The sequence below is a fragment of the Malania oleifera genome, chromosome 2, assembly GCF_029873635.1.
Source record: "Malania oleifera isolate guangnan ecotype guangnan chromosome 2, ASM2987363v1, whole genome shotgun sequence".
Lineage (NCBI taxonomy): Eukaryota > Viridiplantae > Streptophyta > Magnoliopsida > Santalales > Ximeniaceae > Malania > Malania oleifera.
The window spans coordinates 18,058,553-18,071,591 of NC_080418.1; the positions used below are offsets into that span (position 1 = coordinate 18,058,553).

The 13,039-nt window shown below is 37.7% G+C and overlaps 2 protein-coding genes across 2 annotated transcripts; both read left to right on the plus strand.

The window, feature by feature from the left end:
* Positions 1 to 4,294: 4,294 nt before the first annotated feature.
* LOC131149351 (pentatricopeptide repeat-containing protein At1g07740, mitochondrial) lies at positions 4,295 to 8,372 on the plus strand. The gene is made up of 2 exons (XM_058099737.1): positions 4,295 to 6,279; positions 6,452 to 8,372. Exon 1 carries the CDS (start codon positions 4,515 to 4,517, stop codon positions 5,913 to 5,915), a length of 1,401 nt encoding a protein of 466 aa, XP_057955720.1. The 5' UTR covers positions 4,295 to 4,514; the 3' UTR covers positions 5,916 to 6,279; positions 6,452 to 8,372.
* On the plus strand, positions 4,747 to 8,372 carry LOC131149352 (dirigent protein 25). Its single transcript, XM_058099738.1, has 3 exons — positions 4,747 to 6,279; positions 6,452 to 6,608; positions 7,317 to 8,372. Exons 2-3 carry the CDS (start codon positions 6,500 to 6,502, stop codon positions 8,102 to 8,104), a joined length of 897 nt encoding a protein of 298 aa, XP_057955721.1. The 5' UTR covers positions 4,747 to 6,279; positions 6,452 to 6,499; the 3' UTR covers positions 8,105 to 8,372.
* Positions 8,373 to 13,039: the final 4,667 nt, after the last annotated feature.

Consider the following 13,039-nt stretch of genomic DNA (forward strand, 5'->3'; position numbering starts at 1 on the left):
ATGTTGTATTCCCGACGTGTGGTCGGGAGAGGGACACTAGCCCTGTGAATAGTCCCAAATTTGCTCAGACCCGGTTAGAATAACTAAGAGATGCACCCTTCTAGGAAAGTGTGCAAGGTGTTGGCTCCACCTGGTAAGTGAGCTAGGGAATGTGCACCCTAAAAGGACATTGTAAATGGTTTCTGCTCCACGCACAAGTGATTAGGTTTAGTACAATCCTTAGGGGGTATTCCCAAGGAGGGGACGTAGGCTGGTTTGGCCGAACCTCGATAACAAATATTGTGTGTCACTCTCTCCCTATGTCATTTAAATTACTACACCTTAAATTTCCATATGTGTATGCTTGCATTTATTATTATTGTTGCAGCCAAAAATTGAATGACCTTCACGATCCCTGATCACGACCACCTGAAAAGAGATAAATAAGCAAGACTTGGAGGACCCGGGGTGTACTCCAAGGGATCGCTCTGATGCCTAATTCAGGGATTGACTTGAGAGGTTTTTTATGCAATAGTAAATCCAAAGGAGACTAGAGCCCAGCATTGATGAGGGCAATTACCACCTAAGTCAACTGCTCAGGCAGAGCAATTGACACCAGCTCCATGATGATTAGAGCAATCTACGCCAACGTTATAATAATTGGAGCTATTCACGTTTGTGCCATAATTCGCTAATAAATGACACATCACCCTTGGGTCAAACTCCATCACTATAAATAGGGATTTAGAGAAGAGGCTAAGATATCTCATTCTAAACTCTACTTTACTGTTGCATAAAAAACCTCTCAAGTCAATCCCTGACTTAGGCATCGGAGTGATCCCCCGGAGTACACCCCAAGTCCTCCAAGCCTTGCTTATTTATCTCTTTTCAGGTGGTCGTGATCAAGGATCGTGAAGGTCTTTCAATTTTTGATTGCAACAGTTGGCACCGTCTGTGGGAACTTCTTGAGAGGTTTTCTCTTTCAATCCTTGATCATGACTACATCAGATAATTGAAGGTCGATGCATTGGCTCAATTAAGATCGTCCAAAATACCATCGTCCGACACCTAGACGTACTCGATGCCGTTTGATCCATCGCCAATTGGGATCCTACCTAGTGCAAACTCTTCATTCACGGAATTGGATGGGACACTACCATCAAGAACCTCCACAATCTCTTCTCCACCTATGGTGACCTCGAAGAAGCCATCGCGATCCTTGGCAAGGTCACCGGGAAAAGTAAAGGGTACGGATTATTACGTTCAAGCACATCAATGACGCTTTACTCGCATTGAAAAAGCCAAGTAATAAAATTGACGAACGAATAATCGGGACCCAGCTTGCGATATTGGGAAATTCCGGATCTAATACGAATCCGACTACAATTGATGTTTTTATGCACAAGATTTATGTAGCCAACGTGCCTATTCTCAAGGTATGATTTTTTCTCCATCATACAATAATAATTTAAAAAAAAAATAAAATAAATAGATGTCATAGTTTCAATGCTTGAAGATCTCCGCCTTAATGACTAATAATAATTACTAGGATGTTCAAGATATTTAATTGATTGAACAGTGACCTATGCACTAAATGCATAGTGGGGTCATGACAGCTACACTGCTAGTCAAATAAACAAAGCCAAACTTTAAAATTCTAATGGGTTAGCCGAATGTACCATGGGGTCAACAATAATGACTCTTGCACATTCATGTGCACTGAACAGTGCTCTAAATAGTAAATTTGAAATTACAATTGGAAATTTGAGTTGATATTGCAATGCACACTGAAAATGCATAATTGTAGCAACTACAATTGGCAAAACCTCAAACAGAAAAATCAAGCTCCTTAGTGACATTCTATCGAGCACCTGGAGCCCAATCAGCTGAACAATCCACACCATAATCAAAACTAACAGTAACAAAATCACCGTCGTCAATGGTAGACATCTCGCAGATCTCAATCTCAAACTTCAATCTACCATTGCACTCACAACCCCATCCAACATGGGACTCACGAATCAATTGGGATACAATTGAATAATCTGAGTTTATAGACCCTATATATGACACAGACAACACAAAAATAGTCTGTGAAATCTATAACATTGCACGCTTACTTGCAGTTCCTTTTGCCATAAATGATCGAACACTTGGTGCATACACATCCAAACCCTTTGAAACAAATCCATCTCGAACCGATTAAGAATCCTAACTGATATTGAAAATACCATAACTCACATCTTTAACCCCCAATGAAATCAAAACTGCAAGAACCTGTCGTATTGAACAACCATCCCAGCATCATAAATTATCAAAATGTTACTGAAGATATAGCCCAAAAAATGAGCACAACTCATTAGGTAAGGAAGAATCGGCCCAAGTGATGTGCAACGCTCGTGAGGTCAGAAGACTACCCAAAAAATGAGCATGACTCATTAGGCAAAGAAGAATCAGCCCAACTGACGAGCAACGCTCGTGAGGCCAGAAGACTGCCCAAAAAATGAGCATGACTCATTAGGCAAAGAAGAATTAGCCCAACTGACGAGCAACGCTCGTAAGGCTAGAAGACTGCCCAAAAAATGAGCACGACTCATTAGGCAAAGAACAATCAGCCCAACTGACGAGCAACACTCGTGAGGCTAGAAGACTGCCCAAAAAATGAGCACGACTCATTAGGCAAAGAAGAATCAGCCCAACTGACGAGCAATGCTCGTGAGGCTAGAAGACTGCCCAAAAAATAAACACATCTCATTAAGCAAAGAAGAATCGGCCCAACTGACGAGCAACGCTCATGAGGTCAGAAGACTGCCCAAAAAATGAGCACAACTCATTAGGCAAAGAAGAATCGGCCCAATTGACGAGCAACGCTTGTGAGGCCTAAAAACAGCCCAAAATATGAGCACAGCTCATTAGGCCAGAAATGACAAAAAAGAAGAGCACGACTCATGAAACCACAAGCAGCCCAAAATGTCTCAAGAAAAGCTGCTCGACAAAAACAAAAAATAAAAATAAAAATACAATTTTCAAACTTTGGAAGCCAGCTTCAAAAATTCGAAACTGATGGGGGGACAACTGATATACCTCAAATATATCACTTACCATAAATCCAAAGGAGACTAGAGCCCAGCATTGATGAGGGCAATTACCACCTAAGTCAACTGCTCAGGCAGAGCAATTGACACCAGCTCCATGATGACTAGAGCAATCTACGCCAATGTTATAACAATTGGAGCGATTCACGTTTGTGCCATAATTCGCTAATAAATGACACATCACCCTTGGGTCAAACTCCATCACTATAAATAGGGATTTAGAGAAGAGGCTAAGATATCTCATTCTAAACTCTACTTTACTGTTGCATAAAAAACCTCTCAAGTCAATCCCTGAATTAGGCATCGGAGCGATCCCCCGGAGTACACCCCGGGTCCTCCAAGTCTTGCTTATTTATCTCTTTTCAGGTGGTCGTGATCAAGGATCGTGAAGGTCGTTCAATTTTTGGCTGCAACAAAAGCAAATTCCAGGACCCTAAAACTAACTTAACCAACATAAATCAAACCAAAAAACCAAACATCAGTAACCAAACCACTAAAAGTGTAATAGCACAAAACATTATAAACGCAAAGAAGGAAAATCTAACAAGTCCAATCGAATCATCCCCCCGACTTACTGAGGAAGATCATCTTAGCAACTATACGATTGAAAAATACTAGATATCAAATACATTAACATGCTCATCAAATAAGGTTGGTCACTTATCAAAACTTAACTCTTACAAATGTCTATAATTCTTTATTTAAATTGAATTTTTTTATTTTAATTAATATGATGTTAAATTGACAAACATAACTTTGAAGGATAAAAATAAAATCAATACAGTGCTACAAAAATTACTAATTCAAAATTCATGATTCATGATTCTCATTGACAAATCCAAATTATACATTATCTTCAAAATATTTCTAATTGGACTGACCACTGACAATAATTCCTACATTTTCGAATCATTTTCCCTGTTAAGACAGATAATCCAAAACTATCTCAAAACCAAATAATTTTCTATTCCCAATTCTCTCCATCATTTATGCAAATATTATAATCTTTTTCCCATTGCAATGAATATCCACAAGATGCAAGTTACCAACAACCATCACTTATATTTCAAAAATTCCTAACTTGTTATCACAGTTACAATACTTAATAGTGTACAAAAATTATATATAAAGTTCAAGCATACAACCATTATTATACATTTTGATTATTTTTCATTTCAGATGTATTTTTAAAATGTCACAAAATGATAAGAGTGAGATTCGTTTATATTTGTAGAGTATAAATTGAAGGTTTAAATTCGTACTTTCAAATAAAATATTGTATCTTTTAAGAGGCGATCGGTGTGCTTCCAAATTTCAGTGGTTCAGTACTCGCTGCTCAGTTTTATAATTACAAATCGATGCATTGCCATCTTCCGGACCTATGAACTACGAAGGAAGGAGATTTCGCTTCGAGATCTTTTCTATGAAAATCTTTCTTCCATGATCTACCCAAGAATAAAAGTGATGAATCAAAACCCGGCAAGCGTACTACAGAACTGCGTCAATTACTTTCATTCTCGGGCACAAAGGACTCTTCGTTCCGACGGACCCACGGCTAAAACACGCCATGACCGACCTCGCACAGGCGCTCCGAAGTTTCGCAAGCCCATACCTTTCGTTTCCAACGTGAAGGAAGTAGAAGACCCAGATGATGCTTTAGCTTTGTTTCGTGAATACCGTGAAATGGGCGTCAGACATGATTATCCCTCATACTCTGCTCTTGTCTACAAGCTCGCCCGCTCTCGCGATTTCGAGGCTGTTGAAGGGCTTCTTGATTACATACGGGACAATGACATTCGATGCAAAGAAACCATTTTCATTGCATTAATCCAACATTACGGGAAATCCCATCTGCCCAATAAAGCTATTGAACTCTTCCACAAAATGCCCGCCTTTAATTGTGTCCGCTCATTGCAGTCTTTCAATACTCTTCTTAACGTTCTTGTCGATACAGATCGTTTATGTGATGCGAATGGCATCTTTGATCGTTCGTCCAAAATGGGTTTTCGGCCTAACGCCGTTTCATTTAATATAATGATCAAGGGGTATCTTGAAAAGGGTGAGTGGGATCGGGCATGCCAGGTGTTTGATGAAATGCTTGAGAGAGAGGTGCAGCCTAGTGTCGTGACTTACAATAGTCTTATTGGATTTTTGTGTAAAAGGGGTGATTTGGATAGAGCTAGAGGTTTGCTCAAGGGCATGACCCAGAAAGGGAAACGCCCGAATGCTGTTACGTATGCGTTGTTTATGGAGGGATTGTGCTCTCTAGGTAAGCACAAGGAAGCAAAGAAAATGATGTTCGATATGGAGTACCGAGGATGTAAGCCACGTCTAGTTAATTTTGGTGTTTTGATGAGTGACCTTGGGAAGAGAGGGAAGATTGAAGAGGCAAAATCCTTGCTTGTTGAAATGAAGAGAAAGCGGTTTAAGCCAGATGTTGTGACCTACAATATAGTTATAAATTATCTTTGCAAAGAAGGTAGAACTGCAGAGGCTTATAAAGTCCTGGTTGAAATGCAGGTTGAAGGTTGTGAGCCAAATTCTGCAACATACAGGATGATAGTTGATGGATTTTGCCAGGCTGGGGATTTTGAGAAAGCTTTGAGAGTTTTGAATGCAATGTTAATGAGTAGGCATTGCCCACGTTCAGAAACATTTTGTTGTTTGGTTGTGGGCCTAGTTAAATGTGGGAAGTTGGAAGATGCTTGCTATGTTTTGGAAGAGATGGAGAAGAGGAAGATGAGATTTCACATGGAGGCTTGGCAAGGTCTTATCATGTGTGCTTGTGGTGGGGATAGATGTGCACATGGGCTTGTGAATGAATTGGTCACTGTCCATTAGTTGGCTTTAGAGAAGAGTGGAGAATTCTGGAGCCTATTGCAATGTTCTGTTTCTACTTAGGTGTTCTTCATACGGAGGTTCTGATCTCTGTTCTTGATTATAGTTGCTTTTCCATGAAGTTTTTTAGTCATCTAAACCAGTGCTTTGTGTTAGCACATTGGTGATTATTGAAAAAATGTTTTAAGAGTTACGGAGGGTTGATGTCATGGCCCTTTTCATTTCTGTTGAATATAATCTTAGCTCGGTTTTGACATCCAAACTTTCAATGTTGGAAAACTGGTGCTTGGAGTTAGCAAGAAGACTGTGGCTGTATACTTTTTGGGTTAGGAAATTTGTGGCACCTGAATGTCAATGGTGCAAATAGGTATATTGATTAATGTCTTATTTGGTTTCTTCATTTATTGTCTTGAATTTCTGCAAAAGTCAGGAAAATAAAATGATGCTCTTGAAATTATGAACTTGGGGACATTTTCATCATTGCTTGAATCACTAAACATTTCCAGCTGATTAACTAAATTGAGATTTTGGCATTGCAGGAAGTTAAAAAATGTGTGAAAAATGAATTTGAGTGATGCGCCAAATTGATGAGAAATTCGAAGAGTGTTCTATGCAATTTTTGTCATTTTGCTGCGACTATGAAGCGCTTCTGCATGAAGGCCCTGCTTCCAGTAGGCAGTCTGATGTTTTTCCATGGTGAGACTCTTAATATTCTCATGGACTTATATATTGTTTCACTTCGTGAATGCTGTAATAAGCTCAATGCTTACAATAGTGCAATCAAAGTAAAGTTTCCCCCAATGTGGGGACTATTAAGCCCATTGGCCATTTGGCCATCAAATGTCAGTATACTGTCAAAATGAACCTATTGTTTGGAACTCTGTAGTTGCACTCACTATACCCAAATTTACTGTATTAAATATCTGCCAATATACTATGAATGCTATAGCAGTTGCCTTGATCAGCCTTTGCGAGACGCAAGCTATTATCAGCTAACACAAGGCCAGAAACATTGGTCTTGTTCAATCACTCAACAAAAAGCTTGTGTCTAGATATCCATTCATAAACTGATGAGAATCACTGAATTGGATTGTGAAATCCTGATATTGTATTATACAGCTGATCCATTGCATCAAAGAAGGGTTTAGATGTTCTAACCAAAATGGTGGAGTTGGTCCTGCCCCAAAATCACTCGTACAAGATATATAATTTAAAGGCAGAGTGTAGGTGTTCTAACCAAAACACCAAGACTGAGAAATGTAAGAACCTGCTCCATATCAACTCCACCTCATTAGTCTTCTCCTGGCTCTTTGATTTGCATTATAAATGCACAAACCAAACTATCACAACTCACCAGACATCAAACCTAAGAAAACCTTCTGAACTTCTAAATTCTCCTTCCAGACTCATGGCAAACCCCAAAGTCTGCTTCTGTTCCTCCTGTGACCATACTTTACCTTCTTCTGGTGGCTGCTGCTTCCGCTCAAATTCTGGACGAGGACCAACCACCAGTCCCTGCAGTCACGCCCAATGATCCAGATTCAGCCAAAACATCTGTTTCCAGTGACACACCAGTGGCCACAGCCCCACAGGGGGCCCCAGCGACATATGCAGATACCCACCATGCATTGTCCTTCTTCATGCATGATATTCAGGGTGGTTCAAATCCTTCAGCTCGACCTGTGACTGAAATCATTAGCAACTCAGCTGTCAACGGCCAGGTACCCTTTGCCAAGCCCAGCGGTGCAGTCCTCCCCTTTAACAATGGCATTCCCTTGAACAATGGCAACAACAATGAACTCATGACCAACAACAATCCATTCCTGACTGGCCTCGGCGGAGGCACATCTAATGTTATTCAGAACAATGGGAACAACTTGATGAATGGGGTTCCAGTCATCAATAGTGCACATATCCCTGGAGGTACTACCATTCAGAAGCTAATGTTTGGGACAATGACAGTCATAGACGATGAGCTAACTGAAGGGCATGAACTTGGGTCACGTTTGGTGGGCAAGGCACAGGGATTTTACGTAGCGAGTTCAATGGATGGAAGCTGCCACACCATGGCTTTCACTGCCATGTTTCAGAGTGGAAACTATGTCAATAGCCTCAACTTCTTCGGTGTTCATCAAATGGGTATCTCAGAATCCCAGCTTGCTGTCATGGGCGGTTACCGGAAAGTATGTTGATGCAAAGGGTTATGCGACAGTGAAGACCTTTTCAGACACTAACCAGCACAACACGGAAGGTGTGGAGACACTGCTGCTGATTATTGTGTATCTTGCTTAAATATACGTTTACTAGCTAGTATCTATATTTGGACATGAACGTGAATTCTCTGTTTCAAGTAAGCTGAATTCTCGAGTTGTGTACTATAAACATTGTGCTTTTCAATATTGTTGCAATTTGGGAAGCGAACCGCTGAGTGATTACCTAATTTGTACTTCCTATTATTTTTTATTGTTGGTGCAAAAAGCAACCCAGAGGGAGTGATGAATTGGGTTGATAGCTCAATTTATATATCTTAAAAATTAAAGTGCATCAAATTTAAAATAGCAAGCAAAAAACGAATCAAAAAGTAAATAGAAAGCAAGAAAGAGGAACAAAGAGTTTTATAGCAGTTCGGTTTTGCCACGCAACCGTGTCCTGAATACTGATGTCAAGTCTTTCACAAAAACTTGGTTCTTGTGTAAATTAGTGAATACTGATGTTTGCCATTTAAACATGATAAAATTTAATTTTTAATGAATTAAGCTAATTTTTCAAAATATTGAAATTAAATTTGGATGGAAATAGTTTGGGGAATCCAGGGCCGGCGGATGGTGGTGGCATCCCTTAGACACCATACAAGTACTTTTGTGTTTGGTTTTTCAAAATATTTTGGTTCTTGTTCAAATAATGAAACTGAATTGAGAGCTGTATTAGAGGGAATAAAGATTTGTAAACATTTAGGTCATACTAGTATTGATATTGAATGTGATTCGAAGATTGTTGTAAATTGGATAAGAACAAGGAGGTGTTTATTGTAGCATTTATGAGATTTTTGGGACCAACTGGTTTATTGGAGGGAGTAGACTTTTTGATAAAGCATTGGTATAGAGAATGAAATAAAGTGGCAGATGTCTTGACTCGTCAAGGTGTTAGGGGGAGGAATAGGTTATTTACAAATAGTAGTAAACTCCCTAAAATTATCAATGAGTTATATAAATTGGAGAAGATGGGTACGGCCTATTTGAGGTATGTTTAGCTGATTTCCTGTTGATTTTGATCTATACTTTATGTTATTTTTCTTTTGTTTGTTTTGTTGCGTGATATTTGGTTTGTAAGTCCTTGTTTTGTTTTGATTTGATTGATTTTGTAATCTTATTTTGGTTGGATGTTAGTATTGTTTTTGGGAGGCCTTTAAAGGTGTGTCTTTTGTCCCCCCCCCCCCCTTAAATATCTTGTAATCATAGTATTCCTCCGTCAAAAGTGAAGGTTTATCAATAAATAAATGGAGGTACCGTCCTTCTTTAAAAAATAAAAAATAAAATAAAAAATAAAAAAAGCTAATTTTTCTTGCCTTCAAGTTTGAGGAATAAGGATAAAAGCTATATCATCAAATTTTGTTAGGAGAATCAAATAATTACATAAAAAAACTTAAATTTTCCTTGAAGCTTCTCATATACCATCGGACAATTGATTTTTAAGATACGAATGCCCCATTTGGACTTATCTTTTTTGCTAAATATCAAGAAAGAGCTATATTTTTTTGCCAAATTTCAAGAAGGTTTAGGAAAATTTTGAAATTTCAGAGAAAGTTTGCATCTCTTTGTCACATATCGAGGGATTCAATGATTTTAATTTAAATGTATTATCCTAGAATAAAATATATCACACGTTTTCGAACACAACCCAGGTCTAAATTTCAATTTTAAATTCTAAGGCACTCCCACAAATCACATGTTTAAATTCCCAAGTATTTTATGCTTTGATATAAATATATGTAACAAGGAAACCATATTTAATAAATAAAGTTAGGTATGTTTTTTTAATGTCTATAGGAAAATATGAAAACAAAAATGTTACACTTATCTTCTAAATACGACACTTTTATTTATTCACTGATTTGTAGGTGTTGTATTATGTGTATGATACAATTATATAAAGCATGGAAAAAAAATAGTACAATATTCCGTGGATAAGTATAACCCTACTCTTTTGAAAATCATTTGATTATTTTTTGTCATCATCAAATATATGATTCAAAATACATGAAACATCTCATCTATTTGTAGCATTTCATATGCAATTAATGAAAATGATATTTTCAAGTTCATCATAAATTAATGAAGAAACACAATGTTTAATTTTTAATGTTTATTGGATATCATATACCAACGAGCAGACTGACAAGTGTATTTTTTTTTTTTTTAACAAAAAACTCAAATTTTATTGATAGCTCTCACTTATGGCAGAAGAATATCGTGATTACAAGTGTTTTATCACTATACAAACTAGATTATGAGTGAAATCTAACCAAAAATTAATAGATACACAAATAACAAATACCTCACAATTTTACTCTTTTTCAAAATACTACTCTCTTTTCTATCACATAACCAAATGCAACAACAATTAATTTTAACTTATAATTATACCTCACGTTAAAGTAATGTGTTAGCTTGTCTGTTTTTTCCTTTTCGGATCACTAGAGTTCTATCGAATTAGGACCATGTTGAGTTTTGTGGAGCCTAGTTGCATTCGGTTTAGATGATGACCTGACCTTTCTTTAATGAGAGATTTCTATCGAAAAACTTAGTTCATTGAGCGAAGGCTTGGGCCGTCATGCCCAAGCCGCAGCGCTCATAGACTAAGCGGCCCAAACAGTACTCATGGGGGTCCAGGAGCAACGCCCCTGGGAAAAATTTTTGGGCTCGTTTTGTAGCCCATTGCTGTGTGCAGGATATAAAATCGCCGCTTTGGTAATTAGGGTTTATTAGTTGTCACACTTCGCGAGAGAGCGCGAGAGAGAGTATTGTAGCGCTGCACTCTTTATATTTTCTTCTTGATAATAGTGAAATCCCTACAATTCCGTGGACGTAAGCAAAATTGCCGAACCACATAAATATTGTCATGTTTGTGTGATTAGTTTTTCTTTGATTTGTATTTTTTTTCTATTTTATTTCTCATAGGTTTCGGGTATTTGTTGTTAATCCCCAACAAACCATACAAAAGGAGGTAACTTATCTCTCATTATCACATTCTCCATTTATTTCTAATATTTAGTTTGTCTATATATATATATATATTGGGTTTGATAGAGATTTATGAAATTTAAATTAAATAAAATAGGATAATAGAACATACAATAAGACATGCATAGCTCATCTCTAATCTCATATTCCTCCTTGTTCTTTTTTAATATACAGAACCTTAATCTGCAATATAAAATTTTCAAATTCTATCAATATAATTGACCCTACAGCCTATCTTGTGTAGTGATGCTATGGATAAACAGCAAACTCGTTCAATAGAAACAACCACTACACCCTGCTCTCATGCATTATTGTGTGTCCAACAACTGCCCGACAGATACAAATCAACCCCACACCAAAAGAGTAACCATGCATTATCCTCGACACAGATTAATATAGATATATGTGAGCCGCCCAAATGCATAATCATCTTTGTGTAGGTTTTTCAAAGATTACATAATCCATTGACAGCGGACCCCCAATTCATTTTCCACCTTTTCTAGCGTTTTCCTTTTCTCGCCGCCCAAGGATTGATAGTCAGGGAGGCAAAAGTAGCCAAACATCCGGAGCAAAGGAAAGGAAAACATATATTATAAATTCGTAAGTGATGGAAGCAGCTAAGATGCATATATGGAGATATGGATGTTGTGTTTTCTTCTGCCTCACTCTATTAGCTAGTCAGTCATATATGCCATTTTCTTTTTGTCTCTTTAGCCAGACATGGATTAGGAAGTTCCAAAAGCAAAAGAGGATGGGGCAAACATAGAGACAGGGAGTTACCCCACCGCTGCAAAATTGGACTTGGAACCTATAGTGTGCACTTCTTGTCATCATTTATCCTACAGTAATTGTGGAGAAGAGGAAGCACAAAAGAAGTGGGTTGTACCACCAAGGGCCACCACGATAACCCCAATTGACTTTTTTGTTTCTTTTTTGGTCTCATTCTTAAGTATTGACTAATTAAATTTAGCACTTTCATACATATATGCAACCAAAATGGAAAGAATAAAAAAAGAATATAATGATTTGCGATACCCTTTTTTTTTTTTTTGGTAAAAGAGGACGGCACCTCATAAACTTTATTAAAAAACCCCTCACTTATGGTGGAAGAAAACCGTGGTTACAATTTTGAGATTTTGAGACAATAAAAGCAAAATTCTAAAACCCTAAACTTAACCAACATAAACCAAACAAAAAAATCAAACACCAGCAACAAAAAAAAAAAACTAAGAAACTAAACCACTAAAAGTGTAATAACACAAAACTTCATGATCGCAAAGAAGGAAAACCCAACAAGTCCAATCGAATCATTCCCCTGACTTGCTGAGGGAGATCATCTTGGCAACTATGTGATCGAGAAATACCATATTCACCCTATTTGGCAAAGAAATCTACACTTTTATTCGCCTCCCTGTAAACATGTTCCACTTTGAACTATATGCCTCTTAATGCTAGCATAAGTTCTTCCCACAATTCCCATAAGTTCCAAACTGAGCACATCCCACAATTTATCTACTTAACCAACAAAGCAGAGTCACATGCAATCTCCACTTGTTCAAATCTGAGATCTTTGTATAGATTAATCCCTAAAATAATTGTCTTCAATTCAACCATGTTATTTGTTCCATAACTCAATAATGAGGAAAAAGTTGCTTTAAATAAACCTTTTTCATCTCTTATCACGCCTCCACCACCACAATTCCCTGGGTTACCTCTACAGCTCCCATCCACATTCAACTTAACCCAACCTATCCTAGGTTTACACCATCTGACTACACGAGGAAGACGAACTCCCACATTTTTTACTTGAATATCCAAAGCACGAAGGACTGCAATATCCGTACAAAAAGCAGGTACACATTTATTTAACTTATCTGAAATGGATCT

Coding starts and splice junctions, on each gene's coding strand:
- LOC131149351 (XM_058099737.1), top strand. CDS start 4,515: ATGATCTACCCAAGAATAAAAGTGATGAATCAAAACCCGGCAAGCGTA.
- LOC131149352 (XM_058099738.1), top strand. CDS start 6,500: ATGAGAAATTCGAAGAGTGTTCTATGCAATTTTTGTCATTTTGCTGCG. Junction 6,609..7,316: donor CAGTCTGATGTTTTTCCATG/GTGAGACTCTTA, acceptor TTCTCCTTCCAG/ACTCATGGCAAACCCCAAAG.